At 39.1% G+C, this 27834-nt stretch overlaps 3 protein-coding genes across 6 annotated transcripts in view; 2 read left to right on the top strand and 1 right to left on the bottom strand.

Annotated features, from left to right (window-relative positions):
* The window catches only part of gpr132b (G protein-coupled receptor 132b), a 30654-nt gene extending 4018 nt beyond the window's left edge, over positions 1-26636 (top strand). The window contains 4 exon segments of the mRNA XM_063881597.1: positions 10188-10228; positions 25586-25806; positions 25809-25936; positions 25938-26636. Coding sequence (XP_063737667.1) covers positions 10188-10228; positions 25586-25806; positions 25809-25936; positions 25938-26252 — 705 coding nt within the window. The 3' untranslated portion in view covers positions 26253-26636.
* Positions 1033-8299, top strand: LOC134863199 (uncharacterized). Its single transcript, XM_063881548.1, has 2 exons — positions 1033-7242; positions 7573-8299. The coding sequence occupies exons 1-2, from the start codon at positions 1788-1790 to the stop codon at positions 7974-7976; spliced, it is 5859 nt and encodes a 1952-aa protein (XP_063737618.1). The 5' UTR covers positions 1033-1787; the 3' UTR covers positions 7977-8299.
* A 104-nt stretch (positions 26637-26740) lies between the features above and the next one.
* The window catches only part of cdc42bpb (CDC42 binding protein kinase beta (DMPK-like)), a 46136-nt gene continuing 45042 nt past the window's right edge, over positions 26741-27834 (bottom strand). For all 4 annotated transcript variants that reach the window (XM_063881550.1, XM_063881551.1, XM_063881552.1 and 1 more), the window contains 3 exons: positions 27601-27709; positions 27439-27491; positions 26741-27349 (listed from right to left, as the gene is read on the bottom strand). In XM_063881550.1, the coding sequence (XP_063737620.1) occupies positions 27242-27349; positions 27439-27491; positions 27601-27709 (270 nt within the window). In that variant the 3' untranslated portion in view covers positions 26741-27241. The remainder of the gene's footprint in view (positions 27350-27438; positions 27492-27600; positions 27710-27834) is intronic.

Genomic DNA, 27834 nt, shown 5'->3' with positions numbered 1-27834 from the left:
ACACACACACACACAGCTTACTCATTCACTCACTCACATTCTCTCTCTCTCTCTCACTCTCTCTCACACACACACACACACACACACACACACACACACACACACACACACACACACACACACACACACACACACTGTTTTGCCACTCACTCACATGAAATGGTGAAGGCAACATGGAAAATTGACATTTGAAGATGACTTAACTACCTGCAAACCTAAACTCTCTCTCTCTCTCTCTCTCCCATTGTTTTTCCTGTTACTCACTCACTCACCCACCCATTCACTCACACACTCAACCACTGCTTTGCCTGTCTCTCTGAATAATAAACATATAATTTTGGCAAATGCTGGAGCAATCTGAAACTGATTTTACTGTGGAGAGTTAAGACCATTGTTAGTGACAGTGCACTATTGGTTTATTGCGATTCTTTAATCTCAATTTAAAGCAAGGGTATTGGAATGGTTATTTGGTTGATGTGTGTGTTTCAAGAATGAGGGCCCCATGTCTATATTTTGCCTAGGGCCCCAAAATGGCTAGATCCGCCCCTGATCTCAGGGAGCGATGTGCTAAAGCAGGGGTTCTCAATGGAGGCGGTAGCGCCCCCCAGGGGGCGTTTGGAGACCGTCGGGGGCGGTGAAAGCAATATCTTTGAAAAGGGGGCGTTTTATAGACTATGTTGTATAATCTAAGATTTGAGAAAAAGAGCGAGGCCAAGTCTTTGTATGTGTGTCCGACTGGTCTCTGCTCTGGTGTCCACTTTTCAGGCGCAGAGGCACGCTGCTTTCCTCCGCTCTGCTCGGGGTGTGTTTGTGTGTGGGCGTGTGCCGGACACGGCACGTACACAGGATTCACAAGGTTCCGTTAACGCTTGCCGGAGGGCGTATCTGGCGCTTGGGGTTAACGCGATCAACATGTAAGGTAGTGACCTGTTTGCGCCACAGGGTGGCACTGTGGCGCTGTTGACGCAAGTTTCTGAGGTTTGCTCCGGGAGGGACGCCATGTTTTTTTTGAGTGTATCTGCCTGTGTTCTGGAAGGTGTCCATGAAGTCTGGTGGAACAAAGAATAAAAAAAGGTCTCAGCCACAATCCGAACTCCTGTGTCCGGTGTCTCCTTCCCTCCGCTCGCTCCTCGACAAATAAACAACAATTAATAAACACAACGCAGAGTCCAGGGGAGGTGAAGAGGGTCTGGCAGCGGACGCGCCAGAGGCAGCGGGTTACATCTTTGGTGCCGTGACCCGGATTGTGACGCTCCGAGACCAAAGACTGAGAGCAACTGAAACGGACAGCGCCCTACATCCCAAACAACGCTGGATGCCCGGGCTGCATCTTCATCAGTGAGCGGACGGTGTGCCCAGTTTCAGCTCTTCCTGATAAACTGTGTGAAGAATACGGCTGGGCATAAGGGACAGTTGCTTACTGTTGCATGCCTGCTTCTGGAGAGTGCAGTGGAAGAACGTCCACCTTCACCAGCGTATCCTTCCAAACATTGAGTGGGACATTAAAGTGTGTGATTTTTGTGTAAAAAAAAAAAAAAAAAAAAAAAAAAAAAATGCTTTGAAAGAAATTTCATTTAGTAACAATATTATGAAGTGGTAGTGCTAGTGGTTAATTGCTATTCTTGACATTTTAGAAGTTTGTGTACAAGGTTGTGTTAAAATTTGATAATAGTGTTGCACATACTTCATGACACGTTATCATACAAGACATAATAATCTCACGTACAACATTTACATTCTGAGGTAGCCTTGCAGTATACAGATTCAGCCCCAGCTAGTGAGACAAAATGTGGAGTGACTATGCAGATTCCCCATTAAGGCTGGAGGCAACCTCTGCTGTGGCCTCAGACATTAAATCCTCCCATGGTCCTGCAACAAGCCCCCACCATGGAACCCAAATCCACCCTTTGAGTGATGGGGCCATGGCGGACCCTGGCATGGTGAGCCCACAGCACCACGTAAGAGACCCTCACACCCACGGGCACCCGCCAAGGCCTGAAGTAAGCACACAGCTGACCCCACTACCCCCAGTGCTGTCCCCTTACTGGATTAATCCTGCCAAAGCACCCACCTGGCGAGGCTTTGAACCTACAATGCAGGCTCCCTTGCCCAGGTTTGACGTCACACCAGCTGCAGGACTAAGACATCAGACCAATCGGTCAGATTACAATTTGCCAAGTGTCATGTCTTCAGTGGATGCTCCTGTGCCCCAGCCAGCAGTGCAGACGGTTACTGGCCCTGCTAACCCACCTCTAGCTGATCCCTATGGGTCCCAAGCCTCCTTACCTCTTCACAGCCCCCCACATCCCACCCAACCAGAAATGCAAATGGTGCCACAGCCCTCCGTGAAACACCCAGCTGCCGTTCAGCACCTCACCCAGCCCTTTAAACCTGGTTCTCAAGGTTACACTGGCTATGCACACTCTACTCCTGCCCCCCAGGTGCATACAGCACCAGGCCCTGTGCACTACCCTCAAGATCCTGTATCCCCCATTCCGGCGCCTGCCACCGGTGCATGGGATCCAAACACAACAATGCCCAGCCCTCTGAATATGGTAAATGCAGCTTCTAGCCACACAGCTCCTCTTCAGGCCCCCGCCTCAGTGCAACTACAGACACCGACAGTCAACCCGCATGCCATCATGTATCCTGGCGCTTTCTCACATGCCATGCCCCAGCCTCAACCCACGAACCCACTCATGCACTCATACCCGTCTGGCCCACCTCCAAGGACTCCTGCCATAACCACAGCTAACCCTGGCGTCTCACAGATGACCTATGGCGGGTTCATGCAGACTCATCAGGTAAAGAATGTCCAAGTATTCACAGGTAACGCGGATAGCAAGATACTTGTCGATGATTGGACACGTGATATGCAGTATCTTCTGGAGGCAATAGAGTTGCCCACACATCTCCGCTTCTCTACTGTGGTGCGACACTTGAGTGGTGAGGCCAGGAAACTGGTCCTGAACCTTCCCCCCCATGAACAGACCCCAGAGAAGACATTCGAGGAATTAAGAGCAGAGTATGGTGACACGCAGGGCTCCTTGGATCCACTGGCCGACTTCTATGAGTGCAGCCAGCGGCCAGGGGAGTCTGCCTGCTCTTATGCTATTGTGCTGGAGTCTACATTGCGGGCTGTGGAGGAGAACCAAAGAGGAGGCAGGCCCTTTCCTGATCGTGATAGTAAACTCACCCGGCAGTTTCTGAGAGGGCTTAATGATGAAGAGGTATATGCAAGGATTGTACCAATGAAACCCAGGCTCTTCAGCTTCAGAGAGCTGCAGGTTGAACTGCGAAATCTAGCAAGAGAAACTAAAAAGTTCCAGTCACAACACAAATCAAAGAAAACATATGCACAAGTGCATGTTGCATCTGAGAGTAGTGCACTCGTGAAGACGGAGAGAACAAAACATGCCTCAGAGTTATCAGAGCTGACGGAGATGGTCCGAAAGTTAACCCTGAGTCAACAGGAACACATGGCTAAGTTGTCTCACCTTGAAGCAAGAATCACTGCTCCAGTCCCCATCCCTCCCCCAAGACCCCAGCCACCTCCAGTGAATCCCATCCCCAGTGCAAGTGTCACATGCTACCGGTGTGGGAAGCAGGGACATATAGCCCGTGTCTGCAGAGAAGTCTTTCCCAATCCCAACCCAGCATGGGCTCAACAACCTCAACCAGTGAGCCCTGCAGAGGTGAACACGCCTGGGTCATCTCGGCCTTTAAAACGCCTAGAGCCCATGGTAGCCGGGGAAACCATGGGCGGGCAGCAAGGTCCCCTATTGCAGAAAGAAGAGACCAGTGATGGAGTAAAGGGCCCTCCCTTGGTGGGTCCCAGGAACGAGGGAGAGGTGGAAGTCAATGGAATAAAGTGCAGGGCCCTCATCGACTCTGGCTCCCAAGTAACAACTGTTACTGACACATACTGGCGTAACCACCCCATCCTTCGAGAGCAAAAGCTGCAGTCCTCTAAAGTACCCATAGAAGGCGCTGGAGGCCAGAAAGTGCTTCATCGAGGTGTCCTGTGCATCGAATTGAAGGTAATGGGAAAAGAGTACAAGACTGTACCAGCTTTTGTCGTTCCAGATTCTGAATATCGCTCCACAGTCCCTCTGCTTGTAGGGACCAATGTCACTCGTGCTGTCAAAAGCCATCTCCAAGCAACCTATGGCCAGCAGTTTCTCCACCAAGTCAAAGAAAGCCATCCAGAGTGGTACACAGCTCTACTGGAGGTTGGAGACACCAAACAGAGTGAAGGCGATGACACAGTGGGCCCTGTTGTGTACACCGGCCGGAAGATCTGCATTCCTGGAGGGAAAGAGATGGACTTAATGTGCAAGATTAAAGCAGGCCCACAGAGGAAGACTTACACAGCCCTGATTGAAGGCCACCCATCCCTGCAGCTCCCTCAAGATCTTTTGGTTGCAAAAGTGCTTGCTGATGTGAAAAGAGGCTGTGCCCCAGTCAGAGTAATGAACCTGTCCCAGCGTGCTATTATAATCAAACCGCATACACAACTAGCCAATGCTTTCCTGGTGGACAATGTTGTGGAGTTTCCTGATAAAAAGCAGGGGGACGGGGAAAGTGAAGGGGACAATGGAGCCTGTCTGAGCTTCGATCAGGTGGTGGCGGGCTGTGCGGTGGATCTTAGTGAAGCGGCGGTGGAGAACGAACACCAGCGCTCCCTCCTTAGGGAGCTGGTGGAGAAGAATGCAGGTGTGTTCTCACAGAATCCCACAGACTATGGCCACACAAAGACTGTGCAGCATGAAATCCCTCTGGTTGACTCTAAGCCCTTTCGGCTTCCATATCGCAAGATCCCCCCCTCCCAGTGGCAGGATGTCAGACGATTGTTGAGTGAGATGGTGGATGCAGGAGTCATCCGGCCTAGTAAGAGCCCATATGCATCACCCGTAGTGATCGTAACTAAGAAAGATGGGTCACTGAGGCTGTGCATCGATTATAGGAAGCTCAACTCCTGCGGCACAAGAGACGCTTTCCCTCTGCCACGGATAGAGGAGGCCCTGGAGGCTCTGGGTCAAGCAAAGTACTTCTCCACTCTCGACCTCACATCTGGTTATTGGCAGGTGGAAGTAGCGGAGCAGGACAGGCACAAGACGGCGTTCAGTACTCCCATGGGGCTGTTTGAGGCTAACAGAATGCCGTTTGGGCTACAGAACGCTCCGTCCACCTTCCAGAGACTCATGACCTGCTGCTTTGGTGATCTCAACTTCACTCATCTCCTGATTTATCTCGATGACCTCATTATATTCTCCAAAACCTTTGATGAGCATCTGGAGAGATTGCAGCTGGTGTTTGATCGGCTTCGAGAGCATGGCTTGAAGTTAAAGCCCTCCAAGTGCTGGCTGGTGAGGGAAGAGGTGCAGTATTTGGGTCACTTGGTGTCTGCAGAGGGCGTCAGGACAGACCCGGAGAAGATCAGCAGGGTCAAGGAGTGGGCGCGGCCTACCAACCGGAGAGAAGTGTTGCAGTTTTTGGGATTTGCTGGATACTACAGACGGTATGTGCAGGGCTACTCCGCCTTAGCTGCTCCCTTGTACCGTCTCACCTCTGGTGACCCCAGGAAGAAAAAGAGAGGTGGAAAGAGAAGTGTGGATCCTGACCCACCCTTCCTGTGGACTAATGAGTGTGAGGAGGCATTTCAGTCCCTAAAAAGAAAGCTGATGACTGCTCCCGTACTGGGCTACCCAGACTACAGCCTGCCGTTTCTCCTTCAGACTGACGCCTCTGGGGGTGGGCTTGGCGCTGTTTTGGCACAGGTGCAGGATGGAGCTGAGAGGGTCATAGCCTACGCCAGCAGAGGTTTGAGCCCGGCAGAGACGAGGTATCCTGCACACAAACTCGAGTTCCTCGCTCTAAAGTGGGCGGTGACAGATAAGTTCTATGACCATCTCTACGGACGCAAGTTCTCTGTTCAGACAGACAACAACCCCCTTAAGTATGTGATGACCTCAGCGAAGCTGGATGCTACGGGCCAGCGGTGGGTGTCGCGGCTGTCTGCATTCGACTTCGACATCCAATACAGACGGGGGCAGAGTAACTCAAATGCCGATGCTCTCTCTCGTTTGTCCACTCAGGAAGTAACCCAGGTCCTACAAACTTGCCCCCAGCGGGTGACCAGCGAGCAGTGGGAGACACAAACCATGCCAGAACCAGAAAGCCCTCCAGGTGAGGGTGCTGCTGCCTCCACAGAGCCTGTACCCAGCCAACTCCCAGAAGCAAGTGAGCCCTATGGGGACGTGGGGACAGAGTCACTCCCTGCCATGACAAGGCAGGAGATCCGCACAGCGCAGAAGGGAGACCCTGTGATTGGCCCAGTCTTGCACTTCAGGAGCCGGAACCAAAAACCATGCCGCAGCGAGAGGGTCGGAGGGGGTGAGCAAGTGTGCCTTCTCTTAAAGGAGTGGAGGAGGCTAACGGTAAAGGATGGAATCATGTACCGCTGCATTCAAGACTGTCAGAGAGGGGCAGTGGAGCAGCTTCTGCTCCCAGAGAATCTCCGCACAGCAGTCAAGACTGCTCTTCATGATGACTCAGGGCACTTGGGATTTGAGAGGACATTGCAGATGATAAGAGAAAGATTTTACTGGCCAAGAATGTTCCAGGAAATCAAGGCGTGGTGTGAACAGTGTGAGAGATGCTGTCTCAGAAAGACTCCTACTGCAAATCTCAGAGCTCCCCTGGTCAGCATCCACAGTAGCACACCGATGGAGCTTGTTTGTGTGGACTTTTTGACCCTGGAGAAATCCAAAGGTGGTATTGAAAATGTGCTAATTGTGACAGACCACTTCTCCCGCTATGCACAAGCCTACCCCACCAAAGATCAAAAAGCACGCACAGTTGCTAAGGTGCTATGGAGAAACTATTTCTGCAGGTTTGGCTTCCCAGCAAAATTGCATGCAGACCAAGGGCGCAATTTTGAAAGTGCTGTTGTGAAAGAGCTGTGCAAGTGTACTGGCATCACTAAGACACACACCACACCATACCACCCCCAGGGTAACGGGACCACGGAAAGGTTCAATAGGACCCTGTTAAACATGCTGGGGACGTTAGAGCCTCACTTGAAGCCCCGCTGGCATGAGCATTTGGATGCTATGACACATGCATACAACTGCACACGGCATGACTCGACTGGGTTTACACCACATTACCTGATGTTCGGTAGACATCCCAGACTCCCAGTTGACCTGATTTTTGGGCTCCCCACCAAGAATGAGCCAGGTGGGTACAGTGATTATGTCCAAACTCTCCACGACTGTCTGTCACAGGCTTACGCTCAGGCCAACCAGATGTCGCGGCAGGCTAAGGAGCAGCAGAAGAAGTACTATGACAGAAAAGCAAAGAGTCAAGTCTTCAGTCCAGGGGATAGAGTTTTGGTCAAAGTATGTCATGTGGAGGGGCGGCAGAAACTGGGAGACAGGTGGGAGTCTCGTCCATACATTGTGGTGAAAAAGCAACCTGGCATCCCTGTGTATGTGGTGCAACCAGAGAATGGAGGGACAGAAAGAGTGATTCACCAGAACCTCCTGACACAATGTATGTTTCTCCCAGTTGAGCAGGGCGGAGGAGCAGTGGGAGAGGAGGCTTTGGATGTGAGAGAGGCCGGCACTGAGTCGGATACAGCTGAGGACTGGATGACGGAGGATGCAGAGGAAAATGTGGGGAGAACACGAGCTGGGAGAACAAACAGACAGGATGAGCACACAAGCACAGAGAACATGGACATGGATGCAGGACAAATGAGTGGAGGGGAGACAAGTGGAGCTGTAGTTGGTGACAACACCCCTCAGGGTCCCAGTTTCCCTAGGAGAAACCCACCAAGGAATCGACGTCTCCCACAGAAACTAAGCTGTGAGGCCCAAGTCATAAAGTCAGAGGGTGACCAGGAGAAGATCAGAAGAGGATGGAAGTTGTGGCAGAGGGTTAAAGCAAGACGAGCAGCAGGCCACGTGTAACACAGCAGTTGTAGTACTGAGTATCTGAGTGGTAGTTACATACGCAGTCATGACACAACCCAATCATTTATTCACCACACATGTATTACCTCTAATGAATTTTTCATTGTTTGAGCGCCACACGTTAAGTGGGTGGTCTTTGTTCTGTTTATATTTACATGTTTGGTTTCATCTGATGGCTGGGACGCCATCAATTAAAGAAGGGGCGGATGTAAGGTAGTGACCTGTTTGCGCCACAGGGTGGCACTGTGGCGCTGTTGACGCAAGTTTCTGAGGTTTGCTCCGGGAGGGACGCCATGTTTTTTTTGAGTGTATCTGCCTGTGTTCTGGAAGGTGTCCATGAAGTCTGGTGGAACAAAGAATAAAAAAAGGTCTCAGCCACAATCCGAACTCCTGTGTCCGGTGTCTCCTTCCCTCCGCTCGCTCCTCGACAAATAAACAACAATTAATAAACACAACGCAGAGTCCAGGGGAGGTGAAGAGGGTCTGGCAGCGGACGCGCCAGAGGCAGCGGGTTACAAACATATAAATGATTTGACAGACATTACACTATATTGTATGACATATGAGCTATTTTTATAGGCCTAACCCTAACCCCGAAACAAGTTCCAAAATTTGATATGGCCCTTGATGTCAAAAAGGTTCCCCACCCCTGGCTTAGCTCTTAGCTTACACTCAAAATACATTACAACAAACAGAACATGTGACCTTCAACCCTGCGTCCCACTAACAGCTAATGTCTAACATAAACACATGACTCTTCCGGTCCCTTCAGAGTAAAGCCTGTTCCTGTCCCTTCAGAGTAAAGCCTGTTCCTGTCCCTTCAGAGTAAAGCCTGTTCCTGTCCCTTCAGAGTAAAGCCTGTTCCTGTCCCTTCAGAGTAAAGCCTGTTCCTGTCCCTTCAGAGTAAAGCCTGTTCCTGTCCCTTCAGAGTAAAAGCCTGTTCCTGTCCCTTCAGAGTAAAAGCCTGTTCCTGTCCCTTCAGAGTAAAGCCTGTTCCTGTCCCTTCAGAGTAAAGCCTGTTCCTGTCCCTTCAGAGTAAAAGCCTGTTCCTGTCCCTTCAGAGTAAAAGCCTGTCCCTTCAGAGTAAAGCCTGTTCCTGTCCCTTCAGAGTAAAGCCTGTTCCTGTCCCTTCAGAGTAAAGCCTGTTCCTGTCCCTTCAGAGTAAAAGCCTGTTCCTGTCCCTTCAGAGTAAAGCCTGTTCCTGTCCCTTCAGAGTAAAAGCCTGTCCCTTCAGAGTAAAGCCTGTTCCTGTCCCTTCAGAGTAAAGCCTGTTCCTGTCCCTTCAGAGTAAAAGCCTGTTCCTATCCCTTCAGAGTAAAAGCCTGTCCCTTCAGAGTAAAAGCCTGTCCCTTCAGAGTAAAGCCTGTTCCTGTCCCTTCAGAGTAAAAGCCTGTTCCTGTCCCTTCAGAGTAAAGCCTGTTCCTGTCCCTTCAGAGTAAAAGCCTGTCCCTTCAGAGTAAAAGCCTGTTCCTGTCCCTTCAGAGTAAAGCCTGTTCCTGTCCCTTCAGAGTAAAGCCTGTTCCTGTCCCTTCAGAGTAAAAGCCTGTTCCTGTCCCTTCAGAGTAAAGCCTGTTCCTGTCCCTTCAGAGTAAAGCCTGTTCCTGTCCCTTCAGAGTAAAAGCCTGTCCCTTCAGAGTAAAGCCTGTTCCTGTCCCTTCAGAGTAAAAGCCTGTTCCTGTCCCTTCAGAGTAAAAGCCTGTCCCTTCAGAGTAAAGCCTGTTCCTGTCCCTTCAGAGTAAAGCCTGTTCCTGTCCCTTCAGAGTAAAAGCCTGTCCCTTCAGAGTAAAGCCTGTTCCTGTCCCTTCAGAGTAAAGCCTGTTCCTGTCCCTTCAGAGTAAAAGCCTGTCCCTTCAGAGTAAAGCCTGTTCCTGTCCCTTCAGAGTAAAAGCCTGTTCCTGTCCCTTCAGAGTAAAGCCTGTTCCTGTCCCTTCAGAGTAAAAGCCTGTCCCTTCAGAGTAAAAGCCTGTCCCTTCAGAGTAAAGCCTGTTCCTGTCCCTTCAGAGTAAAAGCCTGTTCCTGTCCCTTCAGAGTAAAGCCTGTTCCTGTCCCTTCAGAGTAAAAGCCTGTCCCTTCAGAGTAAAAGCCTGTCCCTTCAGAGTAAAGCCTGTTCCTGTCCCTTCAGAGTAAAGCCTGTTCCTGTCCCTTCAGAGTAAAAGCCTGTTCCTGTCCCTTCAGAGTAAAAGCCTGTTCCTTTCTCATGAATTACAGATGTTGAGTCAGAGCGAGCAGACGGAGGACGGAGCAGCGAGGTCAGTCTTTCTTTGTTGTATTTGTATTACAGTATCAGTGTTGGAATATAATCTGTAATAATATAGTACGTATTATTATAAATACTCTTAATGTGTGTATTTAGTTATTGAGGATTAGATCTGAAACAGGCGAAGCAGTGGTGATCTGCCTCGTGTCTCCATAGAGTCCTTAAATCAGATTAACCCTTTACATGGGACATATAAAGCAGACTGTGTGTGTGTGTGTGTGTGTGTGTGTGTGTGTGTGTGTGTGTGTGTGTGTGTGTGTGTGTGTGTGTGTGTGTGTGTGTGTGTGTGTGTGTGTGTGTGTGAGAGAGAGATAGAGAGAGACTAAACAAACGACTTGGTTTTTCACATTTAAATGATTTTGTACACTTTATTAAACTACAGTAATGATACAGCATTATATAAGACTCATTATTCTCATAATACAATAACGCATCTCAGAGAACAGCCCTCGTTATTGTATCTTAAATATACTATTGTGTTGTTTGTGGATGAGTCTGAGCAATAAGGGACAGTCATTCTTTATTCATTATTGATTAATAATTGAAGTTGGGGATAAAGAGAGTGATGATCAAAAACTAACAAGCCCCGCCCATTTCCAGCAGCCGCAGCGCCTTATTGGTTTCTGCCATCAGCCAATCAGAATATAAAAGCAGAAACAAAGAGCAGCAGAGAGCATGCTGGGAGTTTACACTAATTCAGGAGAAAATCAAACCAGTAAAATAAGAACCATTACGATTTGTTACCTGGAGAGGTGCCAGTTCACCTCCTGGGCTCTGCCCTCGAGCAAGGCACCGAACCACCAACCGAGTGCAGGGGCAGCGTGCTCAACCAGGGTGGGTAATGTGAGAGAAGTCCTCAATTAAGTAATCAATAAAGTAATTAAGTAATTAAGTAATCAATAAAGTAATAAAGTAATCAATAAAGTAATTAAGTAATCAATAAAGTAATAAAGTAATCAATAAAGTAATTAAGTAATCAATTAAGTAATTAAGTAATTAAGTAATCAATAAAGTAATAAAGTAATTAAGTAATTAAGTAATCAATAAAGTAATTAAGTAATCAATAAAGTAATAAAGTAATCAAGTAATCAATAAAGTAATCAATAAAGTAATAAAGTAATAAAGTAATCAATAAAGTAATAAAGTAATCAATAAAGTAATCAATAAAGTAATAAAGTAATAAAGTAATCAATAAAGTAATAAAGTAATCAATAAAGTAATTAAGTAATTAAGTAATCAATAAAGTAATAAAGTAATCAATAAAGTAATAAAGTAATCAATAAAGTAATAAAGTAATCAATAAAGTAATTAAGTAATTAAGTAATCAATAAAGTAATAAAGTAATTAAGTAATTAAGTAATCAATAAAGTAATTAAGTAATCAATAAAGTAATAAAGTAATCAAGTAATCAATAAAGTAATCAATAAAGTAATAAAGTAATAAAGTAATCAATAAAGTAATAAAGTAATCAATAAAGTAATAAAGTAATTAAGTAATCAATAAAGTAATAAAGTAATCAATAAAGTAATAAAGTAATTAAGTAATTAAGTAATCAATAAAGTAATTAAGTAATCAATAAAGTAATTAAGTAATTAAGTAATCAATAAAGTAATAAAGTAATCAATAAAGTAATAAAGTAATAAAGTAATCAATAAAGTAATAAAGTAATCAATAAAGTAATAAAGTAATCAATAAAGTAATAAAGTAATCAATAAAGTAATAAAGTAATAAAGTAATCAATAAAGTAATAAAGTAATCAATAAAGTAATAAAGTAATCAATAAAGTAATAAAGTAATTAAGTAATTAAGTAATCAATAAAGTAATTAAGTAATCAATAAAGTAATTAAGTAATTAAGTAATCAATAAAGTAATAAAGTAATCAATAAAGTAATCAATAAAGTAATAAAGTAATCAATAAAGTAATCAATAAAGTAATAAAGTAATCAATAAAGTAATAAAGTAATCAATAAAGTAATAAAGTAATAAAGTAATCAATAAAGTAATAAAGTAATAAAGTAATCAATAAAGTAATAAAGTAATCAATAAAGTAATAAAGTAATCAATAAAGTAATAAAGTAATAAAGTAATCAATAAAGTAATAAAGTAATAAAGTAATCAATAAAGTAATAAAGTAATCAATAAAGTAATAAAGTAATCAAGTAATAAAGTAATCAATAAAGTAATAAAGTAATCAATAAAGTAATAAAGTAATAAAGTAATAAAGTAATCAATAAAGTAATAAAGTAATCAATAAAGTAATAAAGTAATCAAGTAATAAAGTAATCAATAAAGTAATAAAGTAATAAAGTAATAAAGTAATCAATAAAGTAATAAAGTAATCAATAAAGTAATAAAGTAATAAAGTAATAAAGTAATCAATAAAGTAATAAAGTAATCAATAAAGTAATTAAGTAATAAAGTAATCAATAAAGTAATAAAGTAATAAAGTAATAAAGTAATAAAGTAATCAATAAAGTAATAAAGTAATAAAGTAATCAATAAAGTAATAAAGTAATCAATAAAGTAATAAAGTAATCAATAAAGTAATGAAGTAATCAATAAAGTAATAAAGTAATAAAGTAATCAATAAAGTAATAAAGTAATCAATAAAGTAATAAAGTAATAAAGTAATAAAGTAATCAATAAAGTAATAAAGTAATCAATAAAGTAATTAAGTAATAAAGTAATAAAGTAATCAATAAAGTAATCAATAAAGTAATAAAGTAATAAAGTAATCAATAAAGTAATCAATAAAGTAATCAATAAAGTAATAAAGTAATCAATAAAGTAATTAAGTAATAAAGTAATAAAGTAATCAATAAAGTAATAAAGTAATTAAGTAATTAAGTAATAAAGTAATAAAGTAATCAATAAAGTAATAAAGTAATCAATAAAGTAATAAAGTAATAAAGTAATAAAGTAATCAATAAAGTAATAAAGTAATCAATAAAGTAATCAATAAAGTAATAAAGTAATCAATAAAGTAATAAAGTAATCAATAAAGTAATAAAGTAATCAATAAAGTAATCAATAAAGTAATCAATTAAGTAATAAAGTAATCAATAAAGTAATAAAGTAATTAAGTAATCAATAAAGTAATAAAGTAATTAAGTAATCAATAAAGTAATAAAGTAATAAAGTAATCAATAAAGTAATTAAGTAATCAATAAAGTAATTAAGTAATAAAGTAATCAATAAAGTAATAAAGTAATCAATAAAGTAATAAAGTAATTAAGTAATCAATAAAGTAATCAATAAAGTAATAAAGTAATCAATAAAGTAATAAAGTAATAAAGTAATCAATAAAGTAATTAAGTAATAAAGTAATAAAGTAATAAAGTAATAAAGTAATAAAGTAATCAATAAAGTAATAAAGTAATAAAGTAATAAAGTAATTAAGTAATCAATAAAGTAATAAAGTAATCAATAAAGTAATAAAGTAATAAAGTAATCAATAAAGTAATAAAGTAATAAAGTAATCAATAAAGTAATAAAGTAATAAAGTAATAAAGTAATAAAGTAATCAATAAAGTAATAAAGTAATAAAGTAATAAAGTAATTAAGTAATCAATAAAGTAATAAAGTAATCAATAAAGTAATAAAGTAATAAAGTAATCAATAAAGTAATAAAGTAATAAAGTAATAAAGTAATAAAGTAATCAATAAAGTAATCAATAAAGTAATAAAGTAATAAAGTAATAAAGTAATAAAGTAATTAAGTAATCAATAAAGTAATAAAGTAATCAATAAAGTAATAAAGTAATAAAGTAATAAAGTAATAAAGTAATCAATAAAGTAATAAAGTAATCAATAAAGTAATAAAGTAATAAAGTAATTAAGTAATCAATAAAGTAATCAATAAAGTAATAAAGTAATAAAGTAATAAAGTAATCAATAAAGTAATCAATAAAGTAATAAAGTAATAAAGTAATCAAGTAATTAAGTAATCAATAAAGTAATCAATAAAGTAATAAAGTAATCAATAAAGTAATCAATAAAGTAATTAAGTAATTAAGTAATCAATAAAGTAATAAAGTAATCAATAAAGTAATCAATAAAGTAATAAAGTAATCAATAAAGTAATAAAGTAATAAAGTAATCAATAAAGTAATAAAGTAATCAATAAAGTAATAAAGTAATCAATAAAGTAATAAAGTAATCAATAAAGTAATTAAGTAATCAATTAAGTAATTAAGTAATCAATAAAGTAATAAAGTAATTAAGTAATCAATAAAGTAATCAATAAAGTAATAAAGTAATCAATAAAGTAATCAATAAAGTAATTAAGTAATTAAGTAATCAATAAAGTAATAAAGTAATCAATAAAGTAATCAATAAAGTAATAAAGTAATCAATAAAGTAATAAAGTAATAAAGTAATCAATAAAGTAATAAAGTAATCAATAAAGTAATAAAGTAATCAATAAAGTAATAAAGTAATCAATAAAGTAATTAAGTAATCAATTAAGTAATTAAGTAATCAATAAAGTAATAAAGTAATCAATAAAGTAATAAAGTAATCAATAAAGTAATCAATAAAGTAATAAAGTAATAAAGTAATCAATAAAGTAATAAAGTAATCAATAAAGTAATAAAGTAATAAAGTAATCAATAAAGTAATAAAGTAATAAAGTAATCAATAAAGTAATAAAGTAATCAATTAAGTAATTAAGTAATCAATAAAGTAATAAAGTAATCAATAAAGTAATAAAGTAATCAATAAAGTAATCAATAAAGTAATAAAGTAATAAAGTAATCAATAAAGTAATAAAGTAATCAATAAAGTAATAAAGTAATTAAGTAATCAATAAAGTAATAAAGTAATCAATAAAGTAATAAAGTAATCAATAAAGTAATAAAGTAATCAATAAAGTAATGAAGTAATCAATAAAGTAATAAAGTAATCAATAAAGTAATAAAGTAATCAATAAAGTAATAAAGTAATAAAGTAATAAAGTAATCAATAAAGTAATAAAGTAATCAATAAAGTAATTAAGTAATAAAGTAATAAAGTAATCAATAAAGTAATAAAGTAATCAATAAAGTAATTAAGTAATAAAGTAATAAAGTAATCAATAAAGTAATAAAGTAATTAAGTAATCAATAAAGTAATTAAGTAATCAATAAAGTAATAAAGTAATCAATAAGTAATAAAGTAATCAATAAAGTAATAAAGTAATTAAGTAATCAATAAAGTAATCAATAAAGTAATAAAGTAATCAATAAAGTAATTAAGTAATCAATAAAGTAATAAAGTAATCAATAAAGTAATAAAGTAATCAATAAAGAAATAAAGTAATCAATAAAGTAATAAAGTAATCAATAAAGTAATAAAGTAATCAATAAAGTAATCAATAAAGTAATAAAGTAATCAATAAAGTAATTAAGTAATCAATAAAGTAATAAATAAAGTAATAAAGTAATCAATAAAGTAATAAAGTAATCAATAAAGTAATAAAGTAATCAATAAAGAAATAAAGTAATCAATAAAGTAATAAAGTAATCAATAAAGTAATAAAGTAATCAATAAAGTAATCAATAAAGTAATAAAGTAATCAATAAAGTAATAAAGTAATCAAGTAATTAATAAAGTAATAAAGTAATCAATAAAGTAATAAAGTAATTAAGTAATCAATAAAGTAATTAAGTAATCAATAAAGTAATAAAGTAATTAAGTAATCAATAAAGTAATTAACTAATAAATAAAGTAATAAAGTAATAAAGTAATCAATAAAGTAATTAAGTAATCAATAAAGTAATTAAGTAATCAATAAAGTAATAAAGTAATCAATAAAGTAATAAAGTAATAAAGTAATCAATAAAGTAATTAAGTAATAAAGTAATCAATAAAGTAATAAAGTAATCAATAAAGTAATCAATAAAGTAATAAAGTAATAAAGTAATCAATAAAGTAATAAAGTAATCAATAAAGTAATAAAGTAATAAAGTAATCAATAAAGTAATAAAGTAATCAATAAAGTAATTAAGTAATCAATAAAGTAATAAAGTAATCAATAAAGTAATTAAGTAATCAATAAAGTAATAAAGTAATAAAGTAATCAATAAAGTAATAAAGTAATCAATAAAGTAATAAAGTAATAAAGTAATCAATAAAGTAATAAAGTAATCAATAAAGTAATTAAGTAATCAATAAAGTAATAAAGTAATAAAGTAATCAATAAAGTAATTAAGTAATCAATAAAGTAATAAAGTAATAAAGTAATCAATAAAGTAATAAAGTAATAAAGTAATCAATAAAGTAATAAAGTAATCAATAAAGTAATAAAGTAATCAATAAAGTAATAAAGTAATCAATAAAGTAATCAATAAAGTAATAAAGTAATCAAGTAATAAAGTAATCAATAAAGTAATCAATAAAGTAATAAAGTAATAAAGTAATAAAGTAATCAATAAAGTAATAAAGTAATCAATAAAGTAATAAAGTAATCAATAAAGTAATCAATAAAGTAATAAAGTAATAAAGTAATCAATAAAGTAATAAAGTAATCAATAAAGTAATAAAGTAATCAATAAAGTAATAAAGTAATCAATAAAGTAATAAAGTAATCAATAAAGTAATCAATAAAGTAATAAAGTAATCAAGTAATAAAGTAATCAATAAAGTAATCAATAAAGTAATAAAGTAATAAAGTAATAAAGTAATCAATAAAGTAATAAAGTAATCAATAAAGTAATAAAGTAATCAATAAAGTAATAAAGTAATTAAGTAATCAATAAAGTAATTAAGTAATCAATAAAGTAATAAAGTAATCAATAAAGTAATAAAGTAATTAAGTAATCAATAAAGTAATAAAGTAATAAAGTAATCAATAAAGTAATAAAGTAATTAAGTAATCAATAAAGTAATAAAGTAATCAATAAAGTAATAAAGTAATCAATAAAGTAATAAAGTAATCAATAAAGTAATCAATAAAGTAATAAAGTAATCAAGTAATAAAGTAATCAATAAAGTAATCAATAAAGTAATAAAGTAATAAAGTAATAAAGTAATCAATAAAGTAATAAAGTAATCAATAAAGTAATAAAGTAATCAATAAAGTAATCAATAAAGTAATAAAGTAATAAAGTAATCAATAAAGTAATAAAGTAATCAATAAAGTAATAAAGTAATCAATAAAGTAATAAAGTAATCAATAAAGTAATAAAGTAATCAATAAAGTAATCAATAAAGTAATAAAGTAATCAAGTAATAAAGTAATCAATAAAGTAATCAATAAAGTAATAAAGTAATAAAGTAATAAAGTAATCAATAAAGTAATAAAGTAATCAATAAAGTAATAAAGTAATCAATAAAGTAATCAATAAAGTAATAAAGTAATCAATAAAGTAATCAATAAAGTAATCAATAAAGTAATAAAGTAATCAATAAAGTAATAAAGTAATCAATAAAGTAATAAAGTAATCAATAAAGTAATAAAGTAATCAAGTAATCAATAAAGTAATAAAGTAATCAATAAAGTAATAAAGTAATAAAGTAATCAATAAAGTAATAAAGTAATAAAGTAATCAATAAAGTAATAAAGTAATCAATAAAGTAATAAGTAATCAATAAAGTAATAAAGTAATCAATAAAGTAATCAAGTAATCAATAAAGTAATAAAGTAATCAATAAAGTAATAAAGTAATAAAGTAATCAATAAAGTAATAAAGTAATCAATAAAGTAATAAAGTAATAAAGTAATCAATAAAGTAATAAAGTAATAAAGTAATCAATAAAGTAATAAAGTAATCAATAAAGTAATAAAGTAATCAATAAAGTAATAAAGTAATAAAGTAATAAAGTAATCAATAAAGTAATCAATAAAGTAATAAGTAATAAAGTAATAAAGTAATCAATAAAGTAATAAAGTAATCAATAAAGTAATCAATAAAGTAATAAAGTAATCAATAAAGTAATCAATAAAGTAATCAATAAAGTAATAAAGTAATCAATAAAGTAATAAAGTAATCAAGTAATCAATAAAGTAATAAAGTAATCAATAAAGTAATAAAGTAATAAAGTAATCAATAAAGTAATAAGTAATAAAGTAATCAATAAAGTAATAAAGTAATCAATAAAGTAATAAAGTAATCAATAAAGTAATAAAGTAATCAATAAAGTAATAAAGTAATCAAGTAATCAATAAAGTAATAAAGTAATCAATAAAGTAATAAAGTAATAAAGTAATCAATAAAGTAATAAAGTAATAAATAAAGTAATAAAGTAATAAAGTAATCAATAAAGTAATAAAGTAATAAAGTAATCAATAAAGTAATAAAGTAATAAAGTAATCAATAAAGTAATAAAGTAATCAATAAAGTAATAAAGTAATCAATAAAGTATAAAGTAATAAAGTAATCAATAAAGTAATAAAGTAATCAATAAATCAATAAAGTAATAAAGTAATCAATAAAGTAATTAAGTAATCAATAACCCTAACCCGGTTAATACCGAACTCCACTCTGGTTCCTGAAGAAAGGGTCTTTCATTGTTCAAGTCCGGTGAATCCAGTGCCAGAGTTTGCACTTTGCCGGCCTGCCACACCGTCCGTCAGCCTCTGGTCGCAGGGCCCTCGACACACAAATAATGCTGGGCATACACTGTGCGATTTTTGGAATCGCGGTATTCAGCTGCTGCTCATACTGTACGAGTGAATCGCAAGGGTTAAAACGTCGCAGCTCACGATTCCCGTTCTCACACTGTACGATCCGATGGTCTGATGCGATCTGGCTGCTCACACTACACGACACGTCGGACTCGGTCGGACTGACCGGAATTGCAAGAAGAAGAAGCCGGAAGTGGGAGATGCTTGGATTCTCACAGATGCTTTCCTGAGATGATGCTACTCACCAAAGAAAAGCGCGTTGCTCTGGCAATTTGTGCCATTCTGTGTGCAGACAGCAAAAAAAAAGACGACGGCGACGTGTATGGACGAGGAAATGGCTTGGTAGACGTGGGCAGTATGGCCTGTCAATTCTTCAACGAGAGCTGGAGGTAAGTAAATTGTTATAATAGCACATTAGGCCTATCAGACCCTTTCAGCTCGTGTACACCAACGTGGTCAGTCAATAAATCCATAAGTAGACTACTTGTTATAGTTCTGTCAACTTTAACTGACTTTCTACTGTTCTGTGTTTGTAGTAGGCCTAGGGTAGCCTACAGTAGATACAATACAGTTGAAATGTGATGGTCTATCCAATGACTGCAGCTGTCTAGGGGGAGGAACTATGCAAACAATCTTATTGATGTGATGGAGGCATTAGTTTTACTTTGACAGTTTGTCTTATTATACAACATTTAAATGTTTTGATCAGACTCTTAAATTAACAACGACATCTACATCTATAATGCGCCTGTGTTCTGTTTTATAGGTTGATGATATGAGGGGTTTCGGGACCTCCTCAGAATTTCTGTAGAGGAGTTCTATTTTCTTCTGGAGAGGGTTACTCCTCACATTGTGAAGCAGGATACTCACCTCAGGAAGGCCATCAGCCCTAAGGAGAGGCTTTCTGTTACCCTTAGATTTTGGCAACAGGCAAGTGTGTTGACATATGCTCCCTATTACTCAAAGGTTGAAAGTGAGGCAAGGTCATCTATCTGTCATATTAAAATCAAGTTCACACATGCAACTGCATACAACCACACTACATCATACAACTTTCACCTTTCTACATCTGTTATGCTGGCACCTCCAAAACTACACCTCTTTCTATCCATGTAGGTACTATTACCACCTACTAGATTCTATTCTCAATCCATACTAAAATCTGTCGATGTTCATCTTCCCTTACATTAAAAGGTGGACTATGAGATCCTGCATGATGTCACTTCTGTTGATATTCCACGTAAACACCAAACAAAATGTTACTTTCAATTTCACACTACTAAATTAACTTTACTTATTGTCCCCCAACTTTGCTCATTGCCCATGTTGTCTCCCAAGACCGGACTTTTTCACAATGTATTCTGGGAGCAGGCAGCAAGCTGATCATAGGGAGATGCTTACGATTTTAGACAAAAATGAAAATTTACTAAAAACCAGGCAAGATCTCATTGTCCACCTTTAACATTTAAATCCACACAACACTATAGACATTTTCTCCATTTTGATAGGCGAGACCTTCAACTCGTTGAGTTTTCCAGTATAGGATTGGAAGCACCACACTGAGCAGGATCGTCATGGAAACATGCACAGTCCTTACCTCTGTGTTGCGTGAAGATTACTTGAAGGTAAATTTAACTGGGAAAATAATCTAAAATCATTACAGAACATCACATTACCCATGGTCAGACTATTGAAAGGTTGACTTGCACAATGATTTCTCACCTAAATCAGCTGAGTCCTTTGTGTATTTATACTGTCTTTATGAAAGGTGAAATTTTAAAAAAAAAAGAACTCAAAGTGTTTTTGAAACATTATTTCACCAGATTAATGTCATGTATTACTTTGTACTTCCTTCAGACACCATCAACTGATGCCGAATGGAAGGCCATTGCCAGCGACTTTTACCATAAGTGGCAGTTTCCCCAATGCTTGGGGGCTATAGATGGCAAACACATTTTCATCCAACCCCCTGCCAAGAGCGGAAGCCTGTTCTACAACTACAAGTCACGATTTTCCATCATTCTCATGGCTGTAGTGGATGCTAATTACAAGTTCGTCTACGCGTCCGCAGGGACACAGGAAGGGTGTCAGACGCAGGAGTGTTTGCGCATTCGGACCTGAGGGAGGCGATGGATAAAGGCACCCTGAACTTCCCCCCCTGTGGAAACCCTGCCAGGCACTGACGCTGTGATGCCATATGTGCTGGTTGGTGATGAGGCTTATCCTCTCCGCCCTGACCTCATGAAGCCATTCCCCCACAGAAACCTCAACACCAACCAACGCATCTACAACTACCGCCTGTCCAGAGCACGACGTGTGGTAGAAAATGCATTCGGAATTCTGTCAAACCGCTTCAGAGTTTTCAGAACCACAATCTGCCTGGAACCTGACAAGGTTGTGAAGATTGTCTTTGCCTGCATGTGTCTTCACAATTTCCTGCGGCAACGCAGATCAGATGCCTATGTACCACCTGGGTATGTAGACACAGAAGATGCCAACCACAGGCTCATTGAAGGAGCATGGAGACGGGAGGGAGGTCTTCAGTCAGTTGCGATGGGACGAGCAAGAAACCCTTCAGTGGAAGCGAAAATGCAGCGGGACCTCCTTTGCAGCTACTTTCAGACACCTGCAGGGAGTGTGTCTTGGCAAGAAGGCATGGTGTAGGAGATGAGACAACCAAATTGTCTGAGAAAAGTTACCAAGTCATTATTTTTGTGTTATTATAAAATGACAGTTCACTTCTGTATTTGAAGAAACATTACTCTTTGTTTATTGAACATGTATAAAAACTATGTACAGAAACATTAAACACATCCCTTCATTATTACAAAAATAAATCTACCTCTGTGGGGAAAATAAACAAAATGATTTTCTTCATTAACAATTATAAATAAATCCAAAAATATTTCCAGTAACACAAAGAACAACATTGAGGTAGTTGGTAACTCACATTAGTGACTTATAAAGAACATGTCAATTTAGTGAAAGAACACAGGAAGGGTGTTATTGTTGGACTAGTCTTGACTAGTGTTCAGCATTGACAAAAATGACATTGGCTGGGTTGTGGCCTGGTGGCTTTGGGGGGCTGACTGGACCTGATAGGGGTGCAGCATGGGGTATAAAGGTGGCCTAACCTGTGTACCTGGAAATTGTGCTTGGCTGCCATACAGATTTCCAGGAACGCTGCCCTGCTGGCTGATCGCTGTCTCCTGAGCATCATAAATTAAGTTCATAATGTTCCTCCTTACCCTTAATTGTACAGCGGGATTGGTAAGGTTTCTTAGCTCTGATGCTACTTGTTGGCCAAACCGTTCCTCTGAATCAGCATCGGAGCCAGATAAGGGTTTCTGGACCTGCTGAAGCACGGACAATTTGGCCATTTCAAGGTTGTGCTCATCAAATTTTGAGTTGGATTTCTGGACTCGAGGTCTTTTGCTAGACTGACCACTTGACACTTTGACTGGTGGACTGGGGTTTTCCGTGGGCTCTGACAGTGGACTACTGATGTTCGAAGTGACATCTTCGACATCTGCGTCAATGTCAACTGTGGTTTGGTCTTCCTCTCCCTCCTCTGTAATACTTGTGTCCTCCGACTCCGACCCAGGCTGAAGGAAACAGTGCAGAAAGCAGACAGGGAAAGTGATTACACACAAGTTAAGATCTTAACAGTGTTGTTTAGGTCAAATACCAATTTCTCATTGTATTACCACTAAACCTAGACAATGTGAGCAGGAGTAACTTAATTTAGACATAGCACTGCCATGGGAAAATGATTATGATTGTCACATGATGAGGGGAGTGGTCTGCAGGTCACAGTACCACCCACGATCCAGAGATTTATTCCCCTGGTTTCCAATTTCCAAACCAGATCTGGAGAAGCCTTTTGGATGAAAGGTGAAACGTCTTCAACTCCAAAAAGAAGTCCAGTTGCCTTAACTAACTGAACTGAACTCATCTTCATTTATATAGCACCTTAAAACAACTGCAGCTGAATACCATGACCTGGATGAATGAGAATCTTCACAGACATATTCTTAGCCTACTTTTTTGTATTCTTTTTATTTGAAGCACTTTTGGATTTGGATCAATTATGTTGTGTGAAAGTGCTATATAAATAAAGTGACTAGACTTTACTTTATTTAAAACTTACTCTCAGAGTGGACTCTGTAGATCTGTGCGCGACATGGACCCTCAAAAAGTCCAAATGCTGCAGTATCCACTGCTGTTTGGGGGTCAGTGTTTTTTTGCCCACTGCCACTGGCTTGGGTTTGATCAATTTCCCAAACTGCGTCCGCAGTGATGCCACCCTCGTTTTTACCTCGTTCACTGCAAAAGTAGGCTAACATTAACATACTGTATGATGTATGCTTACTACATGTACTGCTAACATTATTATCTGCTAATCATCTATACATTTTCGATGGTCCCATAAACTTAAAAGAAATTGAGTCACACACACACACACACACACACACACACACACACACACACACACACACACACACACACACACACACACACACACACACACACACACACACACACACACACACACACACACACACACACACACACACACACACACACACACACACCACCACCACCAACAACAGTTATTGATAACAGTTGTTATCCACATTGCTAAATTGCTAGTCCGGACAAAAACTTACCAGGCAGCTGCAATTGGGTTTGCAATTGCCATCCAACTCTTATCCCTGTTGTTGCGGTCATGGTAGGACTGTGAAGCCACATCAAACAAGCAGGGATGTGCCTGCCATAGCTCAACAAGCCGACCCTCCGTTGCCGGCGTCCAGTTCACGCGTTGTGCTGCCATGCTGTTCTGTTGTCTTCTTCTTCTGTTGTCAATTTTCTCTTCCGTATCTATGTTCGCGCATGCGTAGTGTGACAGGATGAGGCAAATCGGCTCGTGAAACTGCTTCAACTGTGCGAGAGCCTCACGAGGGGCGACCAGAATTTCAAACAAGTTTGATTTTCATCCGATCGATCGGGAGGTGGTCGGGAGGGCTTAATCGTTTGTCGTTACCCCATGTATACTACACGATGCGAGACGCACGATTGAGCCAAAACTCGGCCCGATCTCCAAAATAGTCGCACGAGTGAAAATCGTGTCGATATCGGGCCAAAAATCGCACAGTGTATGCCCAGCTTAAGAGGGAGACTCAGGACACACCAACACAACTCCGAATACTCAGAACCAACAGCCGAGAGCAGGAGAAATAGCTACTTCCCTTAATCTGGAGTCTGCAAGCGTTGGATCGCAAGGGTCGAACGACAGTCTGGTCCAGTGGCGAAGAGGAACTGCGGGGGTCCGTCCTTTGAGTAGCAGTTAAGGGATCCGGTCCGGTCCGGTCTGCGGCGATCTGAGGCAGTAACTGTGGAGGAGAAATAAAGCGCCCCGTCCAACAGGTGATCGGCGTATTTATGGGGGAGTGGATTTGCCAACTGGCGAATGGGATCGCTGATTTTCACTGGTTTGTGGTGTGTCAGTTTGCAGTGTCTGTGTCTTTGTTGTGACAGTTCGTTAGGGAGGTTAAACAAAGCATGCATAGGGTTATACATAAAAACGTTCATCGCTAAATAGCGCACAACAACCATCAAAAATCACACCATATAAAAAGGTCTAACCATCCATCCCACTGTCTAACATGTTGACTTCATTCCATGACAAGAGCTCTCAGAAGACTCGTAGCATATCGAAGCTTTCAAAGACGTGTCCGTTTATTTATCCGTGGGTTATTCCAGAAAGCGTTTATTGCCCTAACCCTTCCTTTTACTAACAACATTGATAATGTCAGCAAATGCAAATGTTAAATGCTCATATCAGGTGTATAGTTTGAGGCTCACTGTGTGATATATTGCAGGACTCATAAAAGTACCCTGTGATGGTAAAAGATGCACTTCAGTCATAATGTTGGTCATACAGATCACTCTTTATTTTAAATAATGGCATCAATGTCAACTTTTTAGCATTTCTTATATTGCTAAGCATGAGGTCCACTAGACTGTGGGAAACCCGAGCAATGTATCAAATGTGCAACAGTGGGTGGGCGAAGGGGATTGGAAGGTGGACAGTGGTGACCAGTGCTGATGTAGCGTGGTACAGAAGGAAGTTGCCCTCGACTACACATTTAATTTTTAAGTGGTTTATTTTGTTCTGCAAGGGCAAAATGCATCAGAATTACACACACAGTTCGCCACACACACTCCTTCACTCGTGTGTGCTGTTGTGTTTTTAGAATTCACTATATTAACAGATACCGTATAAACATCAGCACAAACATTCAACCGATAATCATGTCTATAAAACATCACATTATCCAAATCAATTATGCATCTCGTTAACAATTTATTTATGTATGACATTCAAATCTACAGTCCGGGCTCTGTGCACGGCTCATAGTTGCAGTCGCTAAATTCCCGCTTGTGCGGAGTGACGTCATATGTTTACAAAATGTTATGTTTAATATCTCAAAAACCGTATGACCGTATTTACCGTGCACAAACGAAGCACAAACGATCAGAAATAGTTTACATGTTTTTTTAACATATGGGGTGCCAACTTCACGCAGGTTCGTTTCCCCTGTGGGGCTTTCACTTTATAACAGGAAGTCAGAATAATAGTGAACTGTAAGCATCTGTCCGTCAGAGCTGTTGATATGACAGCTCTCTGGCTTTCCTTTGATTTCTCCTGATCTTGATTCTGTTTCCCCATTTCCATGCAGACATGATGCACGAGCCCCCGGTGAGCGACGCTCTGACCAACAACGCAAGCGGTCTGGACTGCCAGCCTCGGTACGCGAGGCCCGGCTGCCGCTGCCGCTGCTGTACGGCAGCGTGCTGACGGTCGGGCTGCCAGCTAACCTGCTGACCGTGGGCCTCACCTGGCTGCAGGTGCGCAGGAACAACGTGCTGGCCGTGTACCTGCTGAGCCTCTCGCTGTGCGACCCACCTACCTGTTCACGCTGCCGCTGTGGGCCACCTACGTGAGAGCGGGGCACTGCTGGCCCTGGAGCTCTACCGCCTGCAAGCTAACGGGCTACATCTTCTTCACCAACATGTACATCAGCATCTTCCTGCACCCCCCTGCAGGACTGTCTGCTGGAGCGGACGCTCCACACGCCGTACACCGTGACCCTCGGTCTGTCGACCGTCAACAGCGCCGCTAACCCCCTCCTCTACGTCCTGTCCAGCACCAGCATCCGCCAAGACCTGCAGCACGGCTTGCTGGCGGTCTGTGGCCGCCGGCGGCCTGACAGGGACCATAACCAGAATCAAATGCAGATCCAGCTGCAGAACTGGTTGGAGCTGAACACAGCGACGGAGACCGAGAGAGGAGAGATCCCGAGCCGGCAGACGCCATCTTGTTTCCAACCATTGTTTCCTAACTGAACACCCCCCACTCCCCCTGCTGTCAGACAGGAAGCAGCTGCTTCTCCAGGTCCTCCTGAAGGGGCGCTGCAGGACACCTTCAACACAGTCTGAAATAAACTGTCACATGATGTTATCCACTGAATAAACCCCTACTTTCTGTTTGTCTTCTGGTCTTGCTGCTTGCTGCCATTGCAACAGCTGTCGTTCTGCTCTGTTTGGCTCTCCTGTCTGATTGGCTCCCTTGTCTCTGCTCTCTGATGTATCGTCGCTCTCTGATTGGGCGGCTATGTAAACAAGCAGACAGGCACCCCCCCTGGTGAATATTTAATGAGCCTGTCAGACAGGGCTGAGGGCGAGTGTGTTATAAATAAAGGATATTTTATTTCTGTTTCTTTATAAACATTTGAGGAGTTGAACTTTATATTCTCAGGAGCAATATTTTAACCAATCCACGCTTTCAAACCTACATCACATTCTGTGCAGACGCTTCATTGAGTACGACACGGTTCATAGTGACAGAGATCCTTTAATGCAGATTCTGAATAAACAGTAGTGTTCAAGTGCCCCCCCCCCACCTGACTGGGGGGAGCAGTAGGAAAGATCATCACACAAAATCAAAGATTTTTTTCTCCTAGTATAACAACAACAACAACGTCGACGAAGATTTTCAACTTTAACAAAACTTTAGAATTATTTCATACAGTGTTTTTTCATCAGAGTGAGACCTCCCCTCCATTAGCTCAGCAGCTAAAGCTCAGCAGGAAGTAATTTAATAAAGACAAGAGGTGATTGGTCCCAGTGAGCCAATTAGGTCAAACGCAGCAGCCATCAGCAGGAGGGAGGGTGGGGTTAAAACCAGTGGGTGGGGCTTCCCAGCAGATAAAATCCAACAATGATAAAAGCAGCAGGAAGCGCAGACGGACCCCGCCACAATAAAATCATCGTGTAAAAGCTTAACCCAGTCTGTAGCCTGATTGGTTCTTTTAGCAGGGGGGCGGGGCAGGGCCTCATGGCTCCATCTCCAGGCTATCCAGAGTCAGCTGGCTGCGGTGGGGGGAGTTGGGGCTTGGGGGGGAGCTGGGGTTAGAGCTGTTAGAGGGGGGGGATGAGTCCGGCTGCAGGGGGGGAAAGAAAGGTTAGGAGTTATCATGTTTTATAATGAGGGTGCTTTTGTTTTGTAGGGTTCATGTAAACTTCCTGTTACCTCTCCATCGTCCTGGTCGGGGTCACTGCGAGGAGAAGCCCCGCCCCCAAAATCTGAACCAATAAAAACACAGATAACAGATGACAACCCGGGTCGCACAGTGCACACTGTGTGTGTGAGTACCTGAGGCTGTGCGTGTGATGTGTGTGTGTGTGTGTGTACCTGAGGCTGTGCGTGTGATGTGTGTCCTGCTCCTCTGTTGCCGGGAGATACTGGAAAGGGGGCGGGGCTTATCTTTAACTGAGTCGTCCTGTGAGGAATGCATCACTCTCTAACACACACACACACACACACACACACACACACACACACACACACACACACACACACACACACACACACACACACACACACACACACACACACACACACACACACACACACACACACACACAC

The sequence above is a fragment of the Eleginops maclovinus genome, chromosome 4 (assembly GCF_036324505.1).
Source record: "Eleginops maclovinus isolate JMC-PN-2008 ecotype Puerto Natales chromosome 4, JC_Emac_rtc_rv5, whole genome shotgun sequence".
NCBI classification, from domain to species: Eukaryota; Metazoa; Chordata; class Actinopteri; order Perciformes; family Eleginopidae; genus Eleginops; species Eleginops maclovinus.
Note: the sequence above shows the minus strand (reverse complement) of the source record. Positions and strands in the feature narration are given on the sequence as shown.